The sequence below is a fragment of the Suillus discolor genome (assembly GCF_016758755.1).
Source record: "Suillus discolor strain FC423 chromosome Unknown F5147scaffold_103, whole genome shotgun sequence".
In the NCBI taxonomy this organism is placed as follows: Eukaryota; Fungi; Basidiomycota; class Agaricomycetes; order Boletales; family Suillaceae; genus Suillus; species Suillus discolor.
Genome location: NW_024541350.1, coordinates 1 through 19,240, shown reverse-complemented (window position 1 = coordinate 19,240; position 19,240 = coordinate 1). Strand labels below are relative to the sequence as shown.

The 19,240-nt window shown below is 44.2% G+C and overlaps 5 protein-coding genes across 5 annotated transcripts; 4 read left to right on the top strand and 1 right to left on the bottom strand.

Moving 5' to 3' along the window:
- Positions 1-789: 789 nt before the first annotated feature.
- F5147DRAFT_748222 (uncharacterized protein) lies at positions 790-1,997 on the bottom strand (the record flags this gene model as incomplete). The annotated part of the gene is made up of 8 exons (XM_041440038.1): positions 790-880; positions 934-1,079; positions 1,129-1,257; positions 1,313-1,424; positions 1,492-1,513; positions 1,535-1,616; positions 1,759-1,846; positions 1,912-1,997. The coding sequence occupies 8 exons, from the start codon at positions 1,995-1,997 to the stop codon at positions 790-792; spliced, it is 756 nt and encodes a 251-aa protein (XP_041286220.1).
- A 2,410-nt stretch (positions 1,998-4,407) lies between these two features.
- On the top strand, positions 4,408-8,430 carry F5147DRAFT_658146 (uncharacterized protein; the record flags this gene model as incomplete). Its single annotated transcript, XM_041434387.1, has 16 exons — positions 4,408-4,471; positions 4,622-4,842; positions 4,897-5,152; positions 5,199-5,544; positions 5,739-5,853; positions 6,062-6,077; positions 6,126-6,377; positions 6,414-6,580; positions 6,626-6,788; positions 6,832-6,859; positions 7,032-7,213; positions 7,452-7,524; positions 7,719-7,753; positions 7,855-7,921; positions 8,214-8,342; positions 8,388-8,430. The coding sequence occupies 16 exons, from the start codon at positions 4,408-4,410 to the stop codon at positions 8,428-8,430; spliced, it is 2,157 nt and encodes a 718-aa protein (XP_041286219.1).
- A 1,119-nt stretch (positions 8,431-9,549) lies between these two features.
- On the top strand, positions 9,550-10,219 carry F5147DRAFT_787197 (uncharacterized protein; the record flags this gene model as incomplete). Its single annotated transcript, XM_041442956.1, has 2 exons — positions 9,550-9,790; positions 10,008-10,219. The coding sequence occupies 2 exons, from the start codon at positions 9,550-9,552 to the stop codon at positions 10,217-10,219; spliced, it is 453 nt and encodes a 150-aa protein (XP_041286218.1).
- A 444-nt stretch (positions 10,220-10,663) lies between these two features.
- F5147DRAFT_787195 (uncharacterized protein) lies at positions 10,664-12,903 on the top strand (the record flags this gene model as incomplete). Its single annotated transcript, XM_041442955.1, has 8 exons — positions 10,664-11,052; positions 11,126-11,158; positions 11,246-11,271; positions 11,402-11,446; positions 11,904-11,946; positions 12,003-12,038; positions 12,189-12,292; positions 12,675-12,903. The coding sequence occupies exons 1-8, from the start codon at positions 10,837-10,839 to the stop codon at positions 12,901-12,903; spliced, it is 732 nt and encodes a 243-aa protein (XP_041286217.1). The 5' UTR covers positions 10,664-10,836.
- A 3,017-nt stretch (positions 12,904-15,920) lies between these two features.
- Positions 15,921-16,955, top strand: F5147DRAFT_780282 (uncharacterized protein; the record flags this gene model as incomplete). The annotated part of the gene is made up of 2 exons (XM_041442434.1): positions 15,921-16,623; positions 16,675-16,955. 2 exons carry the CDS (start codon positions 15,921-15,923, stop codon positions 16,953-16,955), a joined length of 984 nt encoding a protein of 327 aa, XP_041286216.1.
- Positions 16,956-19,240: the final 2,285 nt, after the last annotated feature.

Here is a 19,240-nt window from a genome sequence, read left to right as displayed (position 1 = left end):
CTGGTGATTTTCTAAGTGTGTTGGGGTGTGATATGGATTTGTCATGGTTCATCAATATGGTAATTTACTTATCAAACATGTCTGCTGCTACAGGGGCAGCTTCCAATAGCAAGGTATATAAGCCACTGACAGTACATCCAGAGATGATATCAAGTTACCATGCCCTATCAAGATGCTGATTGATTACCAACCATGTCTGGCTTTACATAGGCAGCCTTTGATGGCAGAAGTCACCATCAATGACAATGTGTAGGGGGAGGGGGAGGTAGCATTGGGTTATCATACTCTATAAAGTTCCTTACTCTTAACCGAATATATCTAGTGATGCATGGGAAGCTCATGATGGCAGGGACTACCATTAAGGACACTGAGTTAAGCTCTGACATTGGGTTGCAAAACCCTATCAAGATAACTGTCTTCAACCCACTGTGTCTACCCTTACATTTGCAGTTTACGATGGCGCAAGACATCATCTATGATAGTGTGTCAGGGGATGACATTGAGTCATCATATCCTATCAATTTGATCATGATGGCAGGAGCTACCATCAACAACACTTGGCTGAGCGCTGACATTAGGTTAGGAAGTCATAGCAAGGTGCTGGTATTCAGCCGAGGATGTCTACAATTACATTCACAGCTTCCGTTGAGGAGGAAACCACCATCTGGATTGAGATCTGACATTTTGTTCATAATTATAGTTTCGCGTAGGGAAACCACATCAATTGCATTAGGATATAGTACAATTACGAAAATAAACAAATTAATTAGTACCAGTGGCGGCTTGTTCTCACAAGGCAGCACATTTTTCCTGGATCCTTGACAGCGCACTGTTTTTACTGATACTGCACAATGAAGAAGAAGAATTAGGAAAAATGAGACTATGTAAGGCGTTAACTCAGATAGCTTCAAGTTGATGAGATAAATCACAAACTGAGTCCACCATGTCATAAGGTCAGCCACCTCCTCACTCTCATCAGGATCCTCCAACAAATCAAGAATGCTATGGTAGAAATTTTCGGAGTCTGTGACTGTGTCGGTATGCAAAAATACCGATGAAGAGCTTAACGAAAACCGTACCTAAAGGAACAATCAGCGAGGGAAAGCATGTACAATCAAATTTGTGTGCCTGCATAGCAATGTAAGCTAAGGATCCTTGAGTCACACATTTCATGCCATGAAGGTAAGCATTGCCGGAGTGCGTGGCCTTTGGCTCCTTATCTACTGAGCTTGGAGACGTAAAGACATGTTTGTAACCCTGGAAAGAACTTGAACTGAGAAATTCATCGTTAATAGAACAAGCACAACCTCACGAAGATAAGTATCTTGCTGCACAGTAACCCCTTCCACAGATCTTCAGAATCATACTTATACCCAGCATATAAGAATACAGGCCATTGGTCACCACTGACCATGGTTTCGCCACTCTTCAGACCCTGTTTATTCTGGGAAGGGTATGAGATTTAGTTAATATGAAGCTGGAAAGACTTACTCTATATTTGACCAGTCAAGGCCTGCAGGGCAAAGCAACGCACCGGTGACTTCATGATTGAATCTGCGGCCAGACTTAATGTTCTGGGAGAGGGGCAGTATGACTACCTGCCCTCTGGGTACAAGCTATTTGAGGATGGCAGATTTGAGGGTCTTGGTATCATCGCCTCATGCACCAGAGGCTCCTTTACCTAACTGCAAACAGTGAGTATAATGGGTTTTTTTTAAAAAAAAACTAGAAAAAACCCAATTCCCCCATGTGAATGACATCTTCTTCCTCACCCTTCGTCAGACGATCTAAAAGACTCGGATACAAATCTATTAAATTCATGAATACCCTATGTTCCCATCGAACACTGCCAAAGATTGACATTAGCCTTTTTTCAAGTCCTGGCCATGCAATTATCAGAATTGTACTCACTCAGCTGGGTAATCCTCAATGTGAGAGTCCTGCAGTTCTTCAAGTTGAAGTATACCAGTAGTCAGAAGAGCAGGATAGTTGCACATGGAAAAGACTGTGCGGCCAAAATGTCAGCCATGAAGGACAAGTGGGTTTGATGAAGCCCTGGTGAAAGCGGCAGGTCAAGAAAAAAGTAGTAGTTTGGATTTTAGAATATTTCAGAATGAGACTTATGCCTTTTTATGTGGGCCTGTATGAAGGGCTAAAGCACTACACTTGCGCAAAAGATCGGCGGAAGAGGGATTATTCTTGTCACTGCTCATAAAACTGAACTGGGGTTCTAATACCAGAACTACACGAGGTACTTTATATCTTTAAATGTCCAATCACATGTGACGAAAAAGTCTTGCCATCCGAGCACCATAGTAGGAAAAAGCCTGCCCATCCAGGCGCCATAGGTATCGTAATTATTAAAATATTAACAGCCTCTCTGACTGAGCACCATAGGTGTCATAACAAAGACCAATTTGTCATCACTGCAGGCAGATATAAGCCTGCATGCACTGCAGGCAACTAACCCATCATTTGAGGCCTCATAAATGTCATACTCACCGTCTTCGAAGGGTTCGCGACCCCGCACCCACGTTGAAAGCACTTTCACACTGAAGTAAGCTCTTTAAATGATATTCTGCAACAAATGTATGAAATTACCTTCAGTTTCAAACTTTCCTCGATGCCCATGCTGAGATGCTCTGATGTACATAAGCTACACAGCACGGATTGCAAGTGAGTAATCAAGGGTTCCAGAAAACAACTCAACTAACATTACCTTCCAGGCAATTCCTTGAAATAAAGCAATTGGTCCATACAGGAATCCAGGCCACAGATAAGATTTGACGATTCAGAGACCCAAAACCGTATGGCAGATCTAAAAAAAACATGTCATAGGCACCAATAGATGCAAGGACGAACTGGAATTTGAGTTGTGTCACGTCAAGGAACAGCTAAGCAATGTGGAAATCAATATTGCATACATTTTAGAACAGGTGAAGGTGTACAGACACAGATGGCTGGAAGAATATCACTGCACCGAGAACCTTGAGCTCCATATGCCGGATGACATCAATATACCCCACCTTGCTCAAATTCAAGAAGGCTGCTCCTTCTCCCGGCTTCTCATCAGAGTTTTTGATATTTGATGCTGAAGCTTCAGGAGATGAATCATGTCAACAAAAACCTTGTAACAGTTGAGGTGTGCCATATTACCAGTCCTGCACCATAACAACAAAAATAGATGTTTTGTTGTGTGCCTGACAGTGCAACTGTACATAGTACCCTACCAATATGATGTAGCGGGTCCAAACAAATATAGGTTAAAAGTCTGAGAAACTTAGCTGGCGCATGACAGAATGAAAATTCTTCTGGGAAAGTCAAGACCTTCAGCGACTGATGTTGCTACAACTGATGCTGTGTCCTTGAACGAGGAAGTTAATGATTATGAAAATATTAACTAACAGTTAGCACTTATGGTATGGGGGGCGCGACCGTGCGGTCATATCTAATGACCAGTTCTGAATTAAAGTAGCATACTGAAGATACTTAAGAATATGCTTACTACATGTGCGATATTGAGGGGCTGAAATGATACCACTGGGACATCAGCTATACACATTGCATTATCACACTATCCATTACCGACACAGACTGCATGATGTCAAGACCACTTCAGTATCAAAGTACATCAGAGTACATAGTACAAAAGTCAAAGTATAGTAGCTAGCCTATTGTAAGGTAGTAAGGTATGATGAATGCTGGAAAGAAGTTCGGTTCATGCAAGGAGCGTGCTAATATAGTGAACAACTATATTTGAACTCAGCTGGCATTTGGCGCCAAACACTTACTAATCGGGTGTTGCCAGCTGGGTCTGAATATATAGTCATTCATCATATCAACCGTCCTTTGACATAATATACTCTTTCTGTTTCAGTAGCCTTAGATATATTTAGCGCCCATGTGATTAAGTATAGTATGGTACTGAGGCTGGCAGTGTATGCAGCCCGTGTAGTTAATAGTGTATGGTGGGCAGGAGGGTCTTTCAAATTTTCATGTTTCACTGCCACCTAGTAGTACTATGTAGTATGTTAGTCAGGCTTGACTTGACCATAATTAGTATTTTTGCTAGGTCGTTGGTCCACAACTCAACCACAACTCCTTCAATTCTTATTGTTGCACTGTCACATAATGTCAATAATTTGTACCCCGACTTGCCTGTCCACGCCCACAGTTCATACCACTGTATGTAGTATTAGCTAATTGAAAATAGTCGTTCACTATAAATACAGACTTCAGGCATTGACATACCCTCTTTCTCCTACCATGACCTCGAATATGACTTGGATATGATAGTCAGTAGTACTAGAGATAACACAGTACTAGACCATCAAATATCATAGTATGTGAAAGCTTCAAAGTTCATTATATATTTTCGAATTGATCATACCTTCCAGGCTCAGAATCATGTCAAAGCGCACGGCATCTGATGGTGATAAAGCGCTGCCAAAGCATCATTGCACAATTCAAGGTAAGCAGTCTTAATTGATATTCTAAACATTGCTCATTCATGAGCACACTACAGGAAATCAGGCGCTGTGTGATAGTGGTGCTTGAAATATCCTTGAGAAATTCCTGATCACATCTATGTCGTTCTCTGAGATGAATGACGCACTTGAAGCATACCTCGGTGATCGCTACTCTGAAGATGACTGGGTGGAACCCAGATGTCTGTTGTTCTCCGGCAATGCAGACAATGCCAAATCCTTGGAGAACCTTAAGGTTCTCAGGAAGATGTACATACCGGATCCACCAGAAAAGTCTTCCATGGGCATGCCTGCATTGAGGTCAGCCAGCCACTTGCCAAAGTCACAGATTCATAAATCACAAAGATTATCGAAAGTAAGTTAAAGTTTCAACCAACTTATGTTTTAATAAACTAAACTACAAATGTAGGCTGCATACAAGTTTATCCTTCATGAGGCTAAGGAGGATGATGAGAATGATGAGGAAGAGGAAGAGGTTGGTGAAGTTGGTCCGTCTGCGCGGTCGCCAAAGGCTATGCATTTGCCAGGACCATCGGCCAAACAGAGGTTGGCCACAACTTTCGATGATATGGCAACTTGGTTTGAACAGAATCCGCAAAACTCGTCGTCTCAAGGTCACCAGGATCCCACCATTGAAAACGGGATGTATCTGCTCAATGTTCAAAGTAGGTTTCTCTTGATTTGCATGGTATATTACTTATTGTATCATAGGAACTACTACTGAATGCATTGCCATGCACCTTCAGAAGAAAGAATTTCCAGTTATCATGTCAGCTTGGGTGGCAAGTCAGCTGTATGTGGTGGCGGACAGCCCCAAAACGATCACTGAGTCACTGCCCACATCTCTCTATCTTGCCATGAAAGATTATATCTGTATCATGCAAGAAGAACGTGAGGCTGTTGAACGTCCACAGTTTGAATTTCCCATCCCAGCATGGGTGAGGATTAAAAAGGATAAGTACAGGGGCAACCTTGCGCAGGTTTTCGAGAATCTCCCAAATGGTGCTGTCATGGTCTTGATTGGCCCACAAGACTTCCCCTATCCTATGCCTCAAGGGTCTTGAGCACTTATTGAGCATTCTCACCTCCCGAAAAACCAAACCATGGATGACCTCATTCAGGATGATGAAGTAGTAGGATGGAAGTACAAGGGAGAGAGTTACTACAAGGGATTCCTACTGAAAACCTTCCCCCACAACTGATTAGAACTTATCGTGTCCCCCCACATTGACGACATTTGGATGCACCTAGATTCCAGATGGAACAAACCCTTCCTGAAGAAAACTCTGGTTGCGTTCTTGAAACAATTCTTGCGGGCAGGGTGATTGCGCAAGGGTCGTCGAAGGCTCTCTTCATGGAGAGCTCAGTATGGTTATCTCTACCGACCACGCTCTTGGGATTGTTGTTTTGGAATCTGCCTTTGATGGACGTCTGAAAGAGATGGAAGTCTGACTGAAGGACATAGACCGCATTTTTCGAGTTGGTGATGCTGTCAGAGTGGTGGCCAGTTCATACTTAGGTCTGGAAGGACACATAATTCAAATGTCTAGTGATATCTTTCACGCCTGTCAAAGTGTTACCAACGAGCAGGTAAGTCTTGTACGATTTATTTTTAACTGTCTAATGCTTGGTGTGCAGGCCGAAGTGTCAAAATACTACTTATATCTGCGTCCATTGAATCACACGCTGAAATCACACCTGCTGATGCAGCAATATTTCGAGCCCCCCCCAAGTCCGACTCTATTCAAATAGGGGATTATATAGAAGTCCTGGAGGGAGAACATATGGGGAGACATGGCATTGTGAATTGGTTTGCTAAGGGAGACACTAGTCTCTGGTTCCGGGATATTCTCACTGCAGACAGTACAGAGCTTGATGGCACATTGGGGAGTATCTTAGTTCCAGCTGGAATTGTTCAGTAGACAGACCTCAGAAAGACGCTCCAATTCATGGAGGATAAGGGTTATGATATCAGGCCAGGAGACGTCGTTACTGTCACCTGTGGACTGGAGTATGGCACGAAAGGGGTCGTGCAAAGCATAGACTTTCCAAACACTTGCTTGACCCTGCTATGTGACAGGGACTATTCAATAGTAAGTATGATTTACCTCGATTTGAGCATCTCTAACTTGTAATAGATCACTGTTCCGATTATGTTTGTCATCAAAGTATGCAATGCTAACTTGGATTCCTGCAAAAAGGATATTGGGCAAGAGGTTTTCATCATTGGGGGTAACCGAAAGGGCTTCAGAGCGGTGCTGTATGGTCTTGGCCCGGAGACTTGCACTGTTGCTGTGCACAGTCAGCAGCACACTACAATTAAACTGCATGACATTGTCAACAGGTGAACAGGACACATTTTCACATCAACTGTGAGGTTTACAGTTTTCAGGTTTGGAAAGAGGCTTAATGGTGCAATCCTCAAAGGCCCGGAATTAATTTCATTCTGTGACATGTGGAAAAAATCATACTTGGCGCCATCATCTCGAAGCATCACCCCACCTCCCAAAAAAGCTCCATCCAGCTCCTTGGCGTTCAACATAGGTCCCATTCCCTCGTCATCCAGCGGATGGTCCACATGGTCTGGAAGCTTGGGGGTCTTGATGTGATGCAAGACCCTTCATTGAGTGTCAATCCCATCTCATCGACACACCAGGCGTGGACTATCGATCAGTTCGACATCCAAGACAACAATGATGCTAGAGCAGAGAAAATCAAAGACAGTGGTAAGTTCTCAATAGGGCCATTACAATCTCTACTAACTTATCTCAGGCCCACTACCTTGGTTGAGAGAGTTTTCTTCCATTTTCCTCAAATATCACGTGATGTTGAAGGTCTCGCTGATATTTGATGCATCACTTTCTAAGTGATTTGTGTCAACCACTTGTCACAACCCTTTCTGCGGCGAGAATGGACCCGCACCCGAGGGTTGTGCCACAGCATTCTGCACATCAAACAGTGCAGGTGCTGCAATCAAGCACTACCATATCCCCACCATTTACCTGAGTCCTGCACCTCCACGGAAGAAAAATCAAGAGTGCGTTATTCTGGATGGGCCTCATCGTGGTCTTGTCCGACATTTAGCATTATGTAGCATCAAAAGCAGTGATGTCAATATCAGTATAACACCTACAGTTACTGTCACTCTTCATTGTGATCAGATATATCTGTTGGAACCGATGCAATAGATTCTGTATAATAGTATAATCTTCCTAGACATTTCTATTACAGCTCATGTACACTGCCAGTTGCCACTTTGGGCTGTAGTGAGATAGTGAGAAAACTATTTATGACACCTGGCAACCAGGCAGACACAAGCCTTCAATTTACATATGTAATGGACAAGTATTGATTTTGAAAGTAGTAGGTAGCAAAATTGAGGAAAATGAAAACATCTCCCAAGGTAGATGGAGGGCATTAGCATGCTATTGCCAGTGAGTTACAGGAGAACTATGGGCTGTGCTGCTCATGTTGGAGAACAAGGAGTTTATATTCAGATGGAAATGCGAGAATTTTCACATCAATAGAAGCACCGCCGAATTCAAATAAGTTGTCACTCACTGAGAACTTGTTCTTTGCAAGATTGAAGATTCTTGGCAAGCGCCTTTCTAATAAGCTAGGCAAGTGATCAGGTCATACTATATTCGCAGGCCTCCTTCTGATGTGGTATCTACACTTTACAGTGATCGTGCAGCAGCAAACAGAGACACCAAGTCTATTGTCCAGATTTCACATTCCAACATTTCTCGCTTTGGTGACCCAAACTTCGCAGTGCTGGTCTTCCTGTGATGTTGAATGGACTATTGGCGAGGGTGAGAGCTGGGCTGTGATGTCAGGCTCAAAGCAAAAGATCAGGTGTGTCATGCTGATATTCTGAAGTGTTTACATTGACCAATTCAGATTGCACTGTGACACTCGGACCCGTGCGCTGGGCGGGAACTGAGTGTCTTTTGATACTCATATCAAGGTCTATAGAAACTCGTTGGATCCATGTCATTCCAGTCCTACCCTAGAAGTTCCTTCGGCCGAATAGCCAACTGGCATACACCCGCACTCGGATCTGTCCTCTGTCCATGTCCTTTCCGTGTCCGCCTATCTCTGTTGGTGCATGTTCATTTTCTCTCGGGTTGACTAAACGCTATCAAGGGTTATTACATGTAACCACATATTCCGTTCTGCGCGCTCTCTCTTTACATATTACTTATCTGCCTTGTTTCATCGCTACAGTTCTCACCTACAGGTTCCGGATGCTCACGCAGTAGGATAAAGTCTTGCACACTACATACAGTACAGTACTTCCTTTCCCTCAGACACTACCTTTGTTTTGCGGAGTCACTTAGATGTTCCTAGTATTATTGATCAATCGACAAGCTTTGTTCACTTCTCACTTCGAACCCGCGTGTTTTGACTGCTCCAAGAACGTGCCTCTAAGTTTCCTTACCTAGGCTCTGCATGGATCTGAACCGCTCTCGGTTTCCGACTTAGCATCTTCATACCTAGTTATACCTCGGCCTCAAACCTCGTTTATACCTAGCCACTACTCGCGGAACCATGCTTTACCTAGAAACCCGCCGCTCTTTACCTAGGATCCTCTCGCTTTTGTTCATTTCTCATCGCGCACTCACCGGACCTGCGGTCTCGCTTTCGCTCTTACCAGCGGACTCGCTTTTCCAAGGTTGACTTAGTCCTTTTCCATTCTGCGTTTGCTCCCTTCACATATTACTTGAAGGAAGTGCTTCATAGCAATCCTCTTGGGTCGAGACAGCACACCCGCACTCAGTAGGATTCATTAGTGCTCTAGCTTTCTTGCTGGCCAGTCACTATTACTTCTTCACAGCGCTTTAGACACTCCTAGGTCACCTATGCATAACTCCTCCTCCACCCTTACCTGGAGGACTATTTCCTTTTCTCTCAGACCCTCCACGCGACCCATACAACTGTGTGGCTTTTGTATCATTTGTGCATCGGCCGCGCACAGCAGGTGGTGCCTTCTACAACTACAATTCCCAATACGGCGCAGTCAGAGAAGAAGACGGTAATATGTATCACCCTTCAGGACATTATGTTTGGAGAATATGACTTTCTGAACATCCAGCCAAAAGGTGGAAAGGTGAAGACTCCCATTGAAATTGCACACAATGAAGTGAAGAAGGGCATCTTTGAGGACCTAACTTCAAGACTAGGTCTTTCCTCCCTGTTGGATCTACCTTTGATCACTTTATCAAATGGCCAGACATGTCGAGCACGCATTGTGAAGGCTAATTTGTCTGAACTGGAGCTCCTCATACTCAACAAACCTTTAAGTGAGTGATTGAACTTACTTTCAATGAGTGTGAAGTATAATGGCTGTACTTAATCCAGCCAGCCTTGATGTTAAAACTCACCCAATCTTGCTGAATGTCCTTCAGTCACTGCATGAGTCTCGCAGTCCACACATCATCATGGATCTCTAGATCCAGGACCCTGTTCCTGACTAGATTTCACACATCGCTCTAGTGATGGGCGAAACTATCCTGACAGGTATCAAAGATGAAATCATGTCCAAGGATGCAGAACATCACGCAAAGGGAGCTGAGCATAGAATGGCAAGCACCACTCAGTCATATCTGCAGTCTGCCCTTGATTATGGAAAGCCAGTAGTTGACATAAAGAACGTAAACATATCATACGGACCACACAAGGTTACTACACTGTTCTTCATGGTGTCCATTTCAATGACACTATTGATCTAGGTGCTCAAAAACATAAATTGAACCATCCATGAAGACCAGTGCTGGCATCTTCAAGGCACCAATGGTGCATCAACATTCGCATGAAACTGATGCTTTAGGATTCTAATCACTTTCGACAGGTTACGGAACAACCACACTTCTTTCGCTTCTGACTGGCGAACCATCCCCAGTCTTACATCAGCAAGGTGATTCGAATCTGGAGTTGTTCTCTCGGCTTCGAGGACCCACTCCTGTCTACAATCTCATAAAGCACTCTTTGCATATTTCATGCCCACCAACCTTGAAAAGTCTTGTTGAGCTCAAGCTTTCAATAACATCTCTTTGGTTTGAATGTTCATTATATTCAGGGATTGACCAGATCTGACAACTAATACAAACATAGGAACACAATCTTTGTTATTATCATCAGGGCCAGTGCCATGACCTCACCTTTTTATCTCTCTTTATACTGGAACAGCATAGCAACTCGTACCCTTTCAGGTGAACTCTTCCAGGGAGATCCTTAAGAGTCGCCACTGACATGCAGATTCAGCACGTTAGCTGCATGCCCATCCTTTTTTGTTTAAATAACTCAATCTCCTGCATTTTCAAATGTACTATTTCTCTGTCTTTCCACCATGCCAAAGTGTATTCCCACCCCTTCTCCTGGAGAAGATGAACCTCACTACCTCACTGTCATTCACCCTTACATCCTTGACAGTCATTGCAACATGGAGTTGCCCAAGGATAGACAGGATTTTGCGTGTTGGGTAGCGTGCTGCATTGATGCTAAGTACTTTTACACATTCTTTTACAAGCCCAGTATAAGTGGTGGTGTGGATCGTCTCTGCAGTGTATGTGACTGACCTTCCATTCCCATTATGGCGCCTCAATATCAGGCATGTGACATGGTTATCATCGAAATAGCTCGTGAATGCCCCAAACTTGATCGCTTACTCAGTGAGCATTGCTGGAGGGAGTTCCTGAATAAGTCATCAAAACACTAGAACAGGATCAAGTCTCGAAGGTATTTTATTGCACTTATAGCACTGGAAGACAGGTGCAGAAGAATTGTGAGTCAAGCAGTCTATTTGATTTTTGCCAGGCGGCAGCGATAAGCTTGATCGGTTGTGTAATAGTCAATGAATCTTCATTACCTTCTATGAATGGATCAGGTGTCTAATACAATATCAGATTTCACAGGCTGGTCGAAGACGCTTGGTTTAAAATGTGGTCGCCGAACAATCAGTAAGTTCCTATCTTGCATGACCTGCAGCTGCATAACCTGACAGACCATGTCATCCTTCCAGTTTCATCTCCCATACCCTGAAACTCATTTTTGTGAAGTGCCGATCAAGGATCAGACCAATCATGGCAAAGACTAAACATGCATTGGGAATAAGTCGCTTGGGTAAGCTCGTGCTGTGTCAATTTTGCCGTGATGAGCTCTAGTAGACTTCATATTGCTGGCAAGACAAGTACGATGTTCAAATTATGTACCGTAATACAACCCATTGCATAGTCTGTCTGACACTGAGGTCTCAAAATTGTATCAAGAAGCGATAAAGGAACAACCATGGCAGAAATGGAACATATGGAGCAACCTTCTCTCCAGTCTTAATAAACTGTTCTATTTCCTCTGGTGTACAAGGGTCCAGTGGCACAGAAGCAGGGAATGTGACTGACTTAACCCATATAACCTTAGACACACATTGAGCGAACAGCGGGAGATTGTGATTTTGAATCTGGTGTGTTCCCTTACACTGTGTAGGCTCTTAGTCTGACTCGATCATGGTCCTCACAGGTCTATGATCTAGATGCATGTATTCGCAAAATACTGGTAAGTAACATACCACATGCTAGCTTTGATGTCTGACTACTTAATACAGATAGATTCTATGTTAACTTGTGCATCCACATAGGTATGCCATTTGTTCCTTTCATTTTCGTGTTAGCTAATATGATACTGGAAATTCTGTTGCTATCACAGTGTGTACCCCCTTTGTGTCTCATGTACCAGATCTTGTTAACGGGCTTTACTAGACAGTTTGACGTTTCTTGTTGCTGTTGTGCTGGAGGGGAGTGCATGTTAAGGTATGTCCATCTACCAATCTATTGATATGTCCTACTGATGAGCGCTGAGCTCAGGTGCATCTCTAGAAACGTCCACCATGGTGCTTAAGCGACTGTCTCTGGATCAGCCCATGGATATACTTGTATGTATGATAATACAGTAGTCACAGGTCATAATATGTATTATTGTGCATCTAAGTTGCCTGATATGTGTGCAGATGAAGCAAACAAATATGAAATGACGTCGATGTGCAGCGTGCTAGCGGTGGTACCAGTTCAATTGCAAGTGTTATTTAATCCATGATTAATATTATTGATTTTTAAGACAATTGTAATTGTCATTTAACTTTTAAGAGCATTGCAGCGCTGCTGGTAAATAATATGCATGTATATACCTGTCCAGATCCAAGATATCAGCTGGTGGATACCCAGAGTCCAGAAAGCTGTCCAAACACTGGTGGAGAGGCAAAAAAACAGCCATCTCTCCGATGTTGGAACCTTTTGGCGGAAATGTGGTCGAGAAACAAGGCCCAAGTTACTTTTCTGCTACCTTTCTGCGAGCAAAAATTTTAGGCAACATGCAGTGTGCTACCATTATGCAAATAGCTGTAATATTAGATCTCGCAAAATGATGCTCCTGCATCCAAACACTATGCGTGCTTCAATAGATACTTGCAAGTCGGCCTCACGACCAATAAGATGTCAATACCCCCTCCAAATGTCTACAGTCTGCGAGACTCAACCAGGCCATGGCAGATATGTCGAAAGTTCCAGTCACATCAATATATCACAGCTTGCCATGGCTGAAGTCAGGCTGTAGCTTCAGCTAGTCGTTCAGCCAATGACCCTTGCTTCCATAAAGGGGGAATGTCACAAAAAAATGGTAACTGTGGTTGAAGAGAGCTATGGCATATGAGCAAGCACTTTTGAAGACAGACAGTGAATGACTTACATACCGAGCCTGGTGGATTATAGTTCTGTCTGCATTCCTTGAGAAACCTAGCGATGAGCACCTCAAGCATCAGCTGGAGCTTAATGAGACATTTAGGAGGCGATGAATTATGCACTATGTTGAACTTTGACTTCATGAGCGTTCTCGGGCCAATCATGATAGCCTGTGATCCAATACGAGACCAAGGTATTACAGTAAGTCGAGTGTGTCAATCATCCAGTTAATCTTAATCTCGTGCATGTGGTCAGCGAGATGAGGAGGTATGTTGAGATGAACTTAACTTGGTTGCCCATGGCCTCGAGCTGCTTTAGGATGCTTGGCACTGTCTGGGTCCTCTTGACTTCTGAGGTGCAACAAGACACCATCTCGGTTGTGGAAGTGAAGCACGGGTAGTCTAACGTGAAACTTGCTTGCAAGGTCATATGCCAAACCGATAATTCTGCGGATTGTCCACAGTTACAAATAACAGCATTTTCCGCATCCTCTTCCTGACCACTGTGTTACAAGTAACATCGGTCACGTGGCCCCCCTATCATTTTCCCCTCATCCTCGCCCTCACCATCTACCGGCTCGTCCTCCTTTACCGACTTTCCGTTGACCGGATCCTCGGGACCGTTCCCGTCCCTCGCATCATTCGCCTCTATGCACGTGCACGCACGTTCCTCTCTTGATTCGACCACCAAGGTGGTCCCGCACCTCTGACTCGGTCTGACTCGTGCCACCAATATGGCTTTCCTCTTTCTGTCTCCTCTGACTGCGGATTCCCGCACGTTGTATTCTTACCGTTGGTCCGTTCCAACGTTTCTCGGTCTCATTCCACATTCGACCATCCACCACTAATCCGGCTCTGATGCCAGCGCACCTATACCATTCTCGCTTCCCCTTTACCCTTACCTACTGTGCGGTAGCCTTGCCCTTAACCCTCTCCACTTAGTATAAGTAGTCGGTCACACTGTATTAGATTCTCTAACTTGAATCTACTCAATCTTCCCTGGAACATACTCCTCTCTGAAGCCCCTCAGCTTCAGTCTCTAGTATCTTTTCTTAGTTGCTCATTGCGACTAAGTCTACCTCGATCGACCTCATCGTTCGGACAAGACTGTCCTTACCTTGAGTGACTTCTCAAGACATCCGTCTACGAAGTCACGTGACACGCGCGTACTGTGATCGCTGCCGACTCGTCGTCGCCAGTCTCACTTGCCATACCGGATCCTTCCGGTTACGTCACGAACGTTAGCGGACGACGCCCCTCTTAGGGCTCTGCCTAACAGATCTATTTGAGTGCGTAACACACTGCCAGAAAGAATTTTGATTTGTGGCCTGGCCATGGGCAGCTGTGATGAACTTGGATGATTGATTGGACTACACGCTTGTGATTGAATTGTACAACAGATGAGTTAACAACACCAAACAAAGCAAGGTCATCGCCGGCAACAGTGCCTAGTTGAAAAACACATACTGCAATTGTAACCCACTGCAAGTCGTTGTTGTGACCATTTCGGGTGATGCTGGCGGAGTTTAATTTCAAAAGTCAGTCACTATATAAATCTGTCTCACTTGTTTTCCTCTCTTCTTTCGACTTTGCATGATGTATTCCATACTCTATTAGTTGTAGCTGTAGCTGTAGCTGTAGTTGTATAAGTCATTGTATTAACAAGTCTACCAAGATCATGATCTTGGTCACCGTACCCGCTCAGTTCAAATCAGTACCTCAGGGCCTCAGAACAAAGGTAATAATGCCTCTGCCACGCTATGCTTAAGTCTCACATTGGTAATATAGATTCTTGATGTAATTGAGACCTGTCCTTGATTGGACAGAATTCGAAGCATGTCTCAAGTCTGGAGAATACATAAGGTACATTTTAAATGTTCAAATTTCATCACTGGTGACGAAAATTCTAATTGTATATTTGAAGCGTGTAGTCACATGTATCACATCTAAAATGTGATCAGCATTTTAAGTTGGTGCCGATTTGAACACCTACCTCTGAGGATAATACATCGCAGGTACGCATGCTCTCCCAAAGAACTTTTCAATGTTTACTAAATGGATATTCCTGCAGTTCGTGGAAACACTGATACTTCAATGTATCTCCCTCCTGTGGTGCAAAGGCAGCAGGGGTGGCGAAATATATGTGCGTCACGATAAGCTTCAAACCGTGCAGGGTGTATCTTGTGTCCCTGTTGGGTGGTTGGCCTCCAGTCAACGTAAGTGAGTAGTCTTTTTGCATGAAGGCAACTAACCATTGAAATGTCGTCAGTTCCCCTGTCTGGCCATGATAATGGAGTATACTGTGATGTGCAGTCAAGACTGCCACCAACATCTTCAAGACATTGGGGTCTGTGACGTATTCCACAGATTCGAGGCTCGAGTCCTCAGAGGAGGGAGAACATGGCTCAGACATTTGAGAGCAGATGAAGGCGGCTGCTTCCTCATACACTCGAGGGTTTATATGTCCAATGTATTGATATACTTTGGTGGCAATTACTGCACCATCGCATCCTATCATCCCTGCGCCATCACATCCCGTCATCCAAGGTGCTGTTGACTTGCTAACCATACAGGAATCATTGCACTTTTTGTGTCCGGTCATCCCAGCGCCATGCGTTCCTGGCCATATCCAGTAATTACCATCATATCGCATAAAGTTCATCTAATTAATTCGTCAGTGTTCATGGTCTTATTCCTTCAGGCCCATGTCCAGTTACACCTGCATTTGCAAGCGCTCTTTTACTGCTCAGAATTATTACACTCAACACCAGCACTCATGTTCAGCCACGAAAAAGTGTCTATCATCGGCGATCTCGTCCTTGAAAGACTTCATTGGTTGCAAGAAAAAGCTGCGGATCTCAAAGAAGGCGACTGTTGCTGCAGTTGACAATACATCAACCATTCTATCATCTGCTTTGTCTACCGTTGAAGCCAATGCTTCACCATGTTCTGATTTGGCGAATCCATCCCTCCATCATCCAGCAGAGGTTGAAATTGATGAATTGGGAGTAAGGCCTCTCGATGTTGGAGAGGACTTAAGCTTAACACAACACAGGCCGAGGCGTCAGAATCAACAGCTGCCTCTGAGATTCAGGGACATGCTTCCCCAACCCCCACCTACCATTCCTGCTGAACTCAGGGATCAAATTCCTGAATATGTAGGACATCTTGTTTATGCAGCAGTCCAGCCAATGTTACCTGTGCGCACAGTATTTCGCACACCCCCAAACATTTTCGGCCTCATTCGCCAATATTTCTCCGCAACACCACCATCACATGATCCGGAGGAGTACGTCACTATGACAGACCTCTCGTTCATACCTAGCACCTCTCAAGTCATTGAGGCAACTCAGGAACCTCCTAGCCGTGGTTACTACCCCTATCCTAATCAATTGTCCTTTCAGCTTGGTGACTGGTATTGGAATCGGGGATTGCAAAAGTCACAATGAGACTATAAAGAATTGCTGGAGATTTTGGGCAGTCCTTCTTTCAACGCTGCCAATGTGAGCTCCACAAAATGGAAGAACATCAATTATGTTCTAGGCTCAAATGAGTACCAGGAGGGAGATGGAGAAGAATGGGAGGATGAAGATGCTGGATGGCGTAGAAGCCTGATCTCCATCAAGGTGCCTTCATCACGCACCACCAAAAATCCAGGTGCTCATACTTATGAAGCAGCTGCCCATTTATATCATCGGTCCCTTGTCGCTGTTTTGAGGGAGAAGCTTGCTAATCCCTGAGATGACAAGCTGTTTCATTATGAGCTGTACCAGTTGCGTTGGACGCCTCCCCACTTAGATGCTGAAGTCTCAATATATGGTGACCCGTACATGTCCCCAGCGTTTTACGACGCCAATACCGCACTGCAAGAATTGCCCGCAGAACCTGGCTGTGAATTACCTTGGATCGTTGCTGGCCTTATGTTTTGGTCCGACACTACACAGCTTACTTCATTCAGCAATTCTAAGCTGTGGCCTACCTATATGTATTTTGGCAACGAGTCGAAGTATCGGCAATGCAAGCCATCGTGCAATCTGAGCACTCACGTGGCATATTTCGAGACGGTATGTCTTTTCACACTGTCGGCTGTACTGTATAACTTAATTATGTATTGCATTTGCAGCTTCCAGACTCGTTCAAGGATTTTACAGGTGGGAATGGCATGACTAGTGACTGCGCAACACACTGTCATAGAGAATTCTTCTATGAACAGTGGAAGATCTTGCTAGATCACAAGTTCCTCGAGGCGTTGTAGGACTTGGAGTCCTTGTGGCCTCGTAGAGGTCTATTTTCCGATGCATGTGAATGCTAATCATTGCCCAAATCATTCCCTATCATATCCAACTCAATACACACCAAACCCGAAAACATCGGACATCGGACATCGGACATCAGACATCGGACATCGGGTTTCGCATCAGGTTTCGCATCAGCCGATTGGATATTGCGCGCACTTGTTCTACCTATGGCCAGTCTCATTGTGCTAGCCCCACTAGGTGTGTAGTTACTTGTTTTCACATCGCTAACATTGTCGACTGTGTTATTACATGTATTCCCATAGTCCGCAGTACCTCATGTCTTATTACATAGGACATCGGATCCGAAATATTGCGCTACTACTTTCGCCTATAGGGTTCCGGATTTTTATGTATCTACTTAAATATTGGACTCCCCATAGCATCATCATCATCCGAGTAGAGGAGAATTGTCTCCGACGCTTAGGGGTCAAACCTGATATTTCATAGTTCTTAGTTGACATTGTGAATATCATCGTTCCTTCACCATCCATATCCATCATCATTATCATTGTGCACACCGCTCGCTTCCCCAACGCTCGCTATAGTGTTACTATTAGTTTCCGATACACCCGAACCCGAACCCGATAACCCGAAACCCGAAAAACATCGGACCCAATGCTTTTGCATCTGACATCATAATTATACCTTCGGACATTGTTTCCCACGCTCGGATTATTGACCTCACATCACCCACTGACCCCCAAAACTATTCCCAGACCGCAGACTCCTGGGTCGAACGCACTTGTCCACAAGTATAGCAGATAGGCAGTGCAAGACCACAACATAAAGATATCAGTTTGGAGCCATCTTTGTATAGCCCCACTCTGTGTTGTACACCTACAGCATATGAGCATGGTATCATGATCTCCTCCTGTGATGGTCTCAAGCACAGATTCTACCCAAGAATCTTTACCTACTCAGCAGACTATCCAGAAAAGTACGTCACTTTCAGCGAGATGAATATCTTTATTTATTATTTCATCAGAGTACTTATTGCTACAGTTCGAAACCTAGGAGGATGTCCATGTCCTCGATGCCTTATATGAAAGGATTGGATTCAGAACATGGGAATGCCTCAGGATAGATGGCAACACACAACTCTGGAATGCAACGACTCGAGAAGACAAGTTATGGTAGGTTCTGCCTGCAAAATGATTTACAAGGAGGACTACGCTATCAGCAACGTTCTGGTGGAACATATTCTCAAACCACAGTCTTGGGTCCCTACCTCAGTGAGCCTTGAATATTTGTCACGAACACTGGCTAAACAATCCCTCAGAATGCATTTTCAGATCGCCTTGTGCTCTAGGGTTTAATATATTTCGCGCACTTGTAGTCAATCTGTTATATGAGTTTGAGATTGGCGTTTGGAAGGCACTTTTCATTCACCTGTTACACATTATTTGCACGGAGGACAAGGGCCTCATCCATGAATTAGACAGGAGGTATAGTATATATTCTAATATACTCACCGCATTCAACTGATTTTTACAAGATACAGGCAGACTCCGACATTCGGGCAAGCTATCATTCACAAAAAAATTTCCAACTCCTCAGAGATGAAACAAATGGCAGCTCGAGATTTTGAAGACCTCCTCCAGGTGGGATTTGATCTTTATCACTGTCGGATAGAGCTGATCCAATGTGCAGTGTTCCATACCTGTCTTCAACCATCTCCTTCCTGAGCCACACAATGGAAGAGTTCTTAAGCTGCTATTTACAATGGC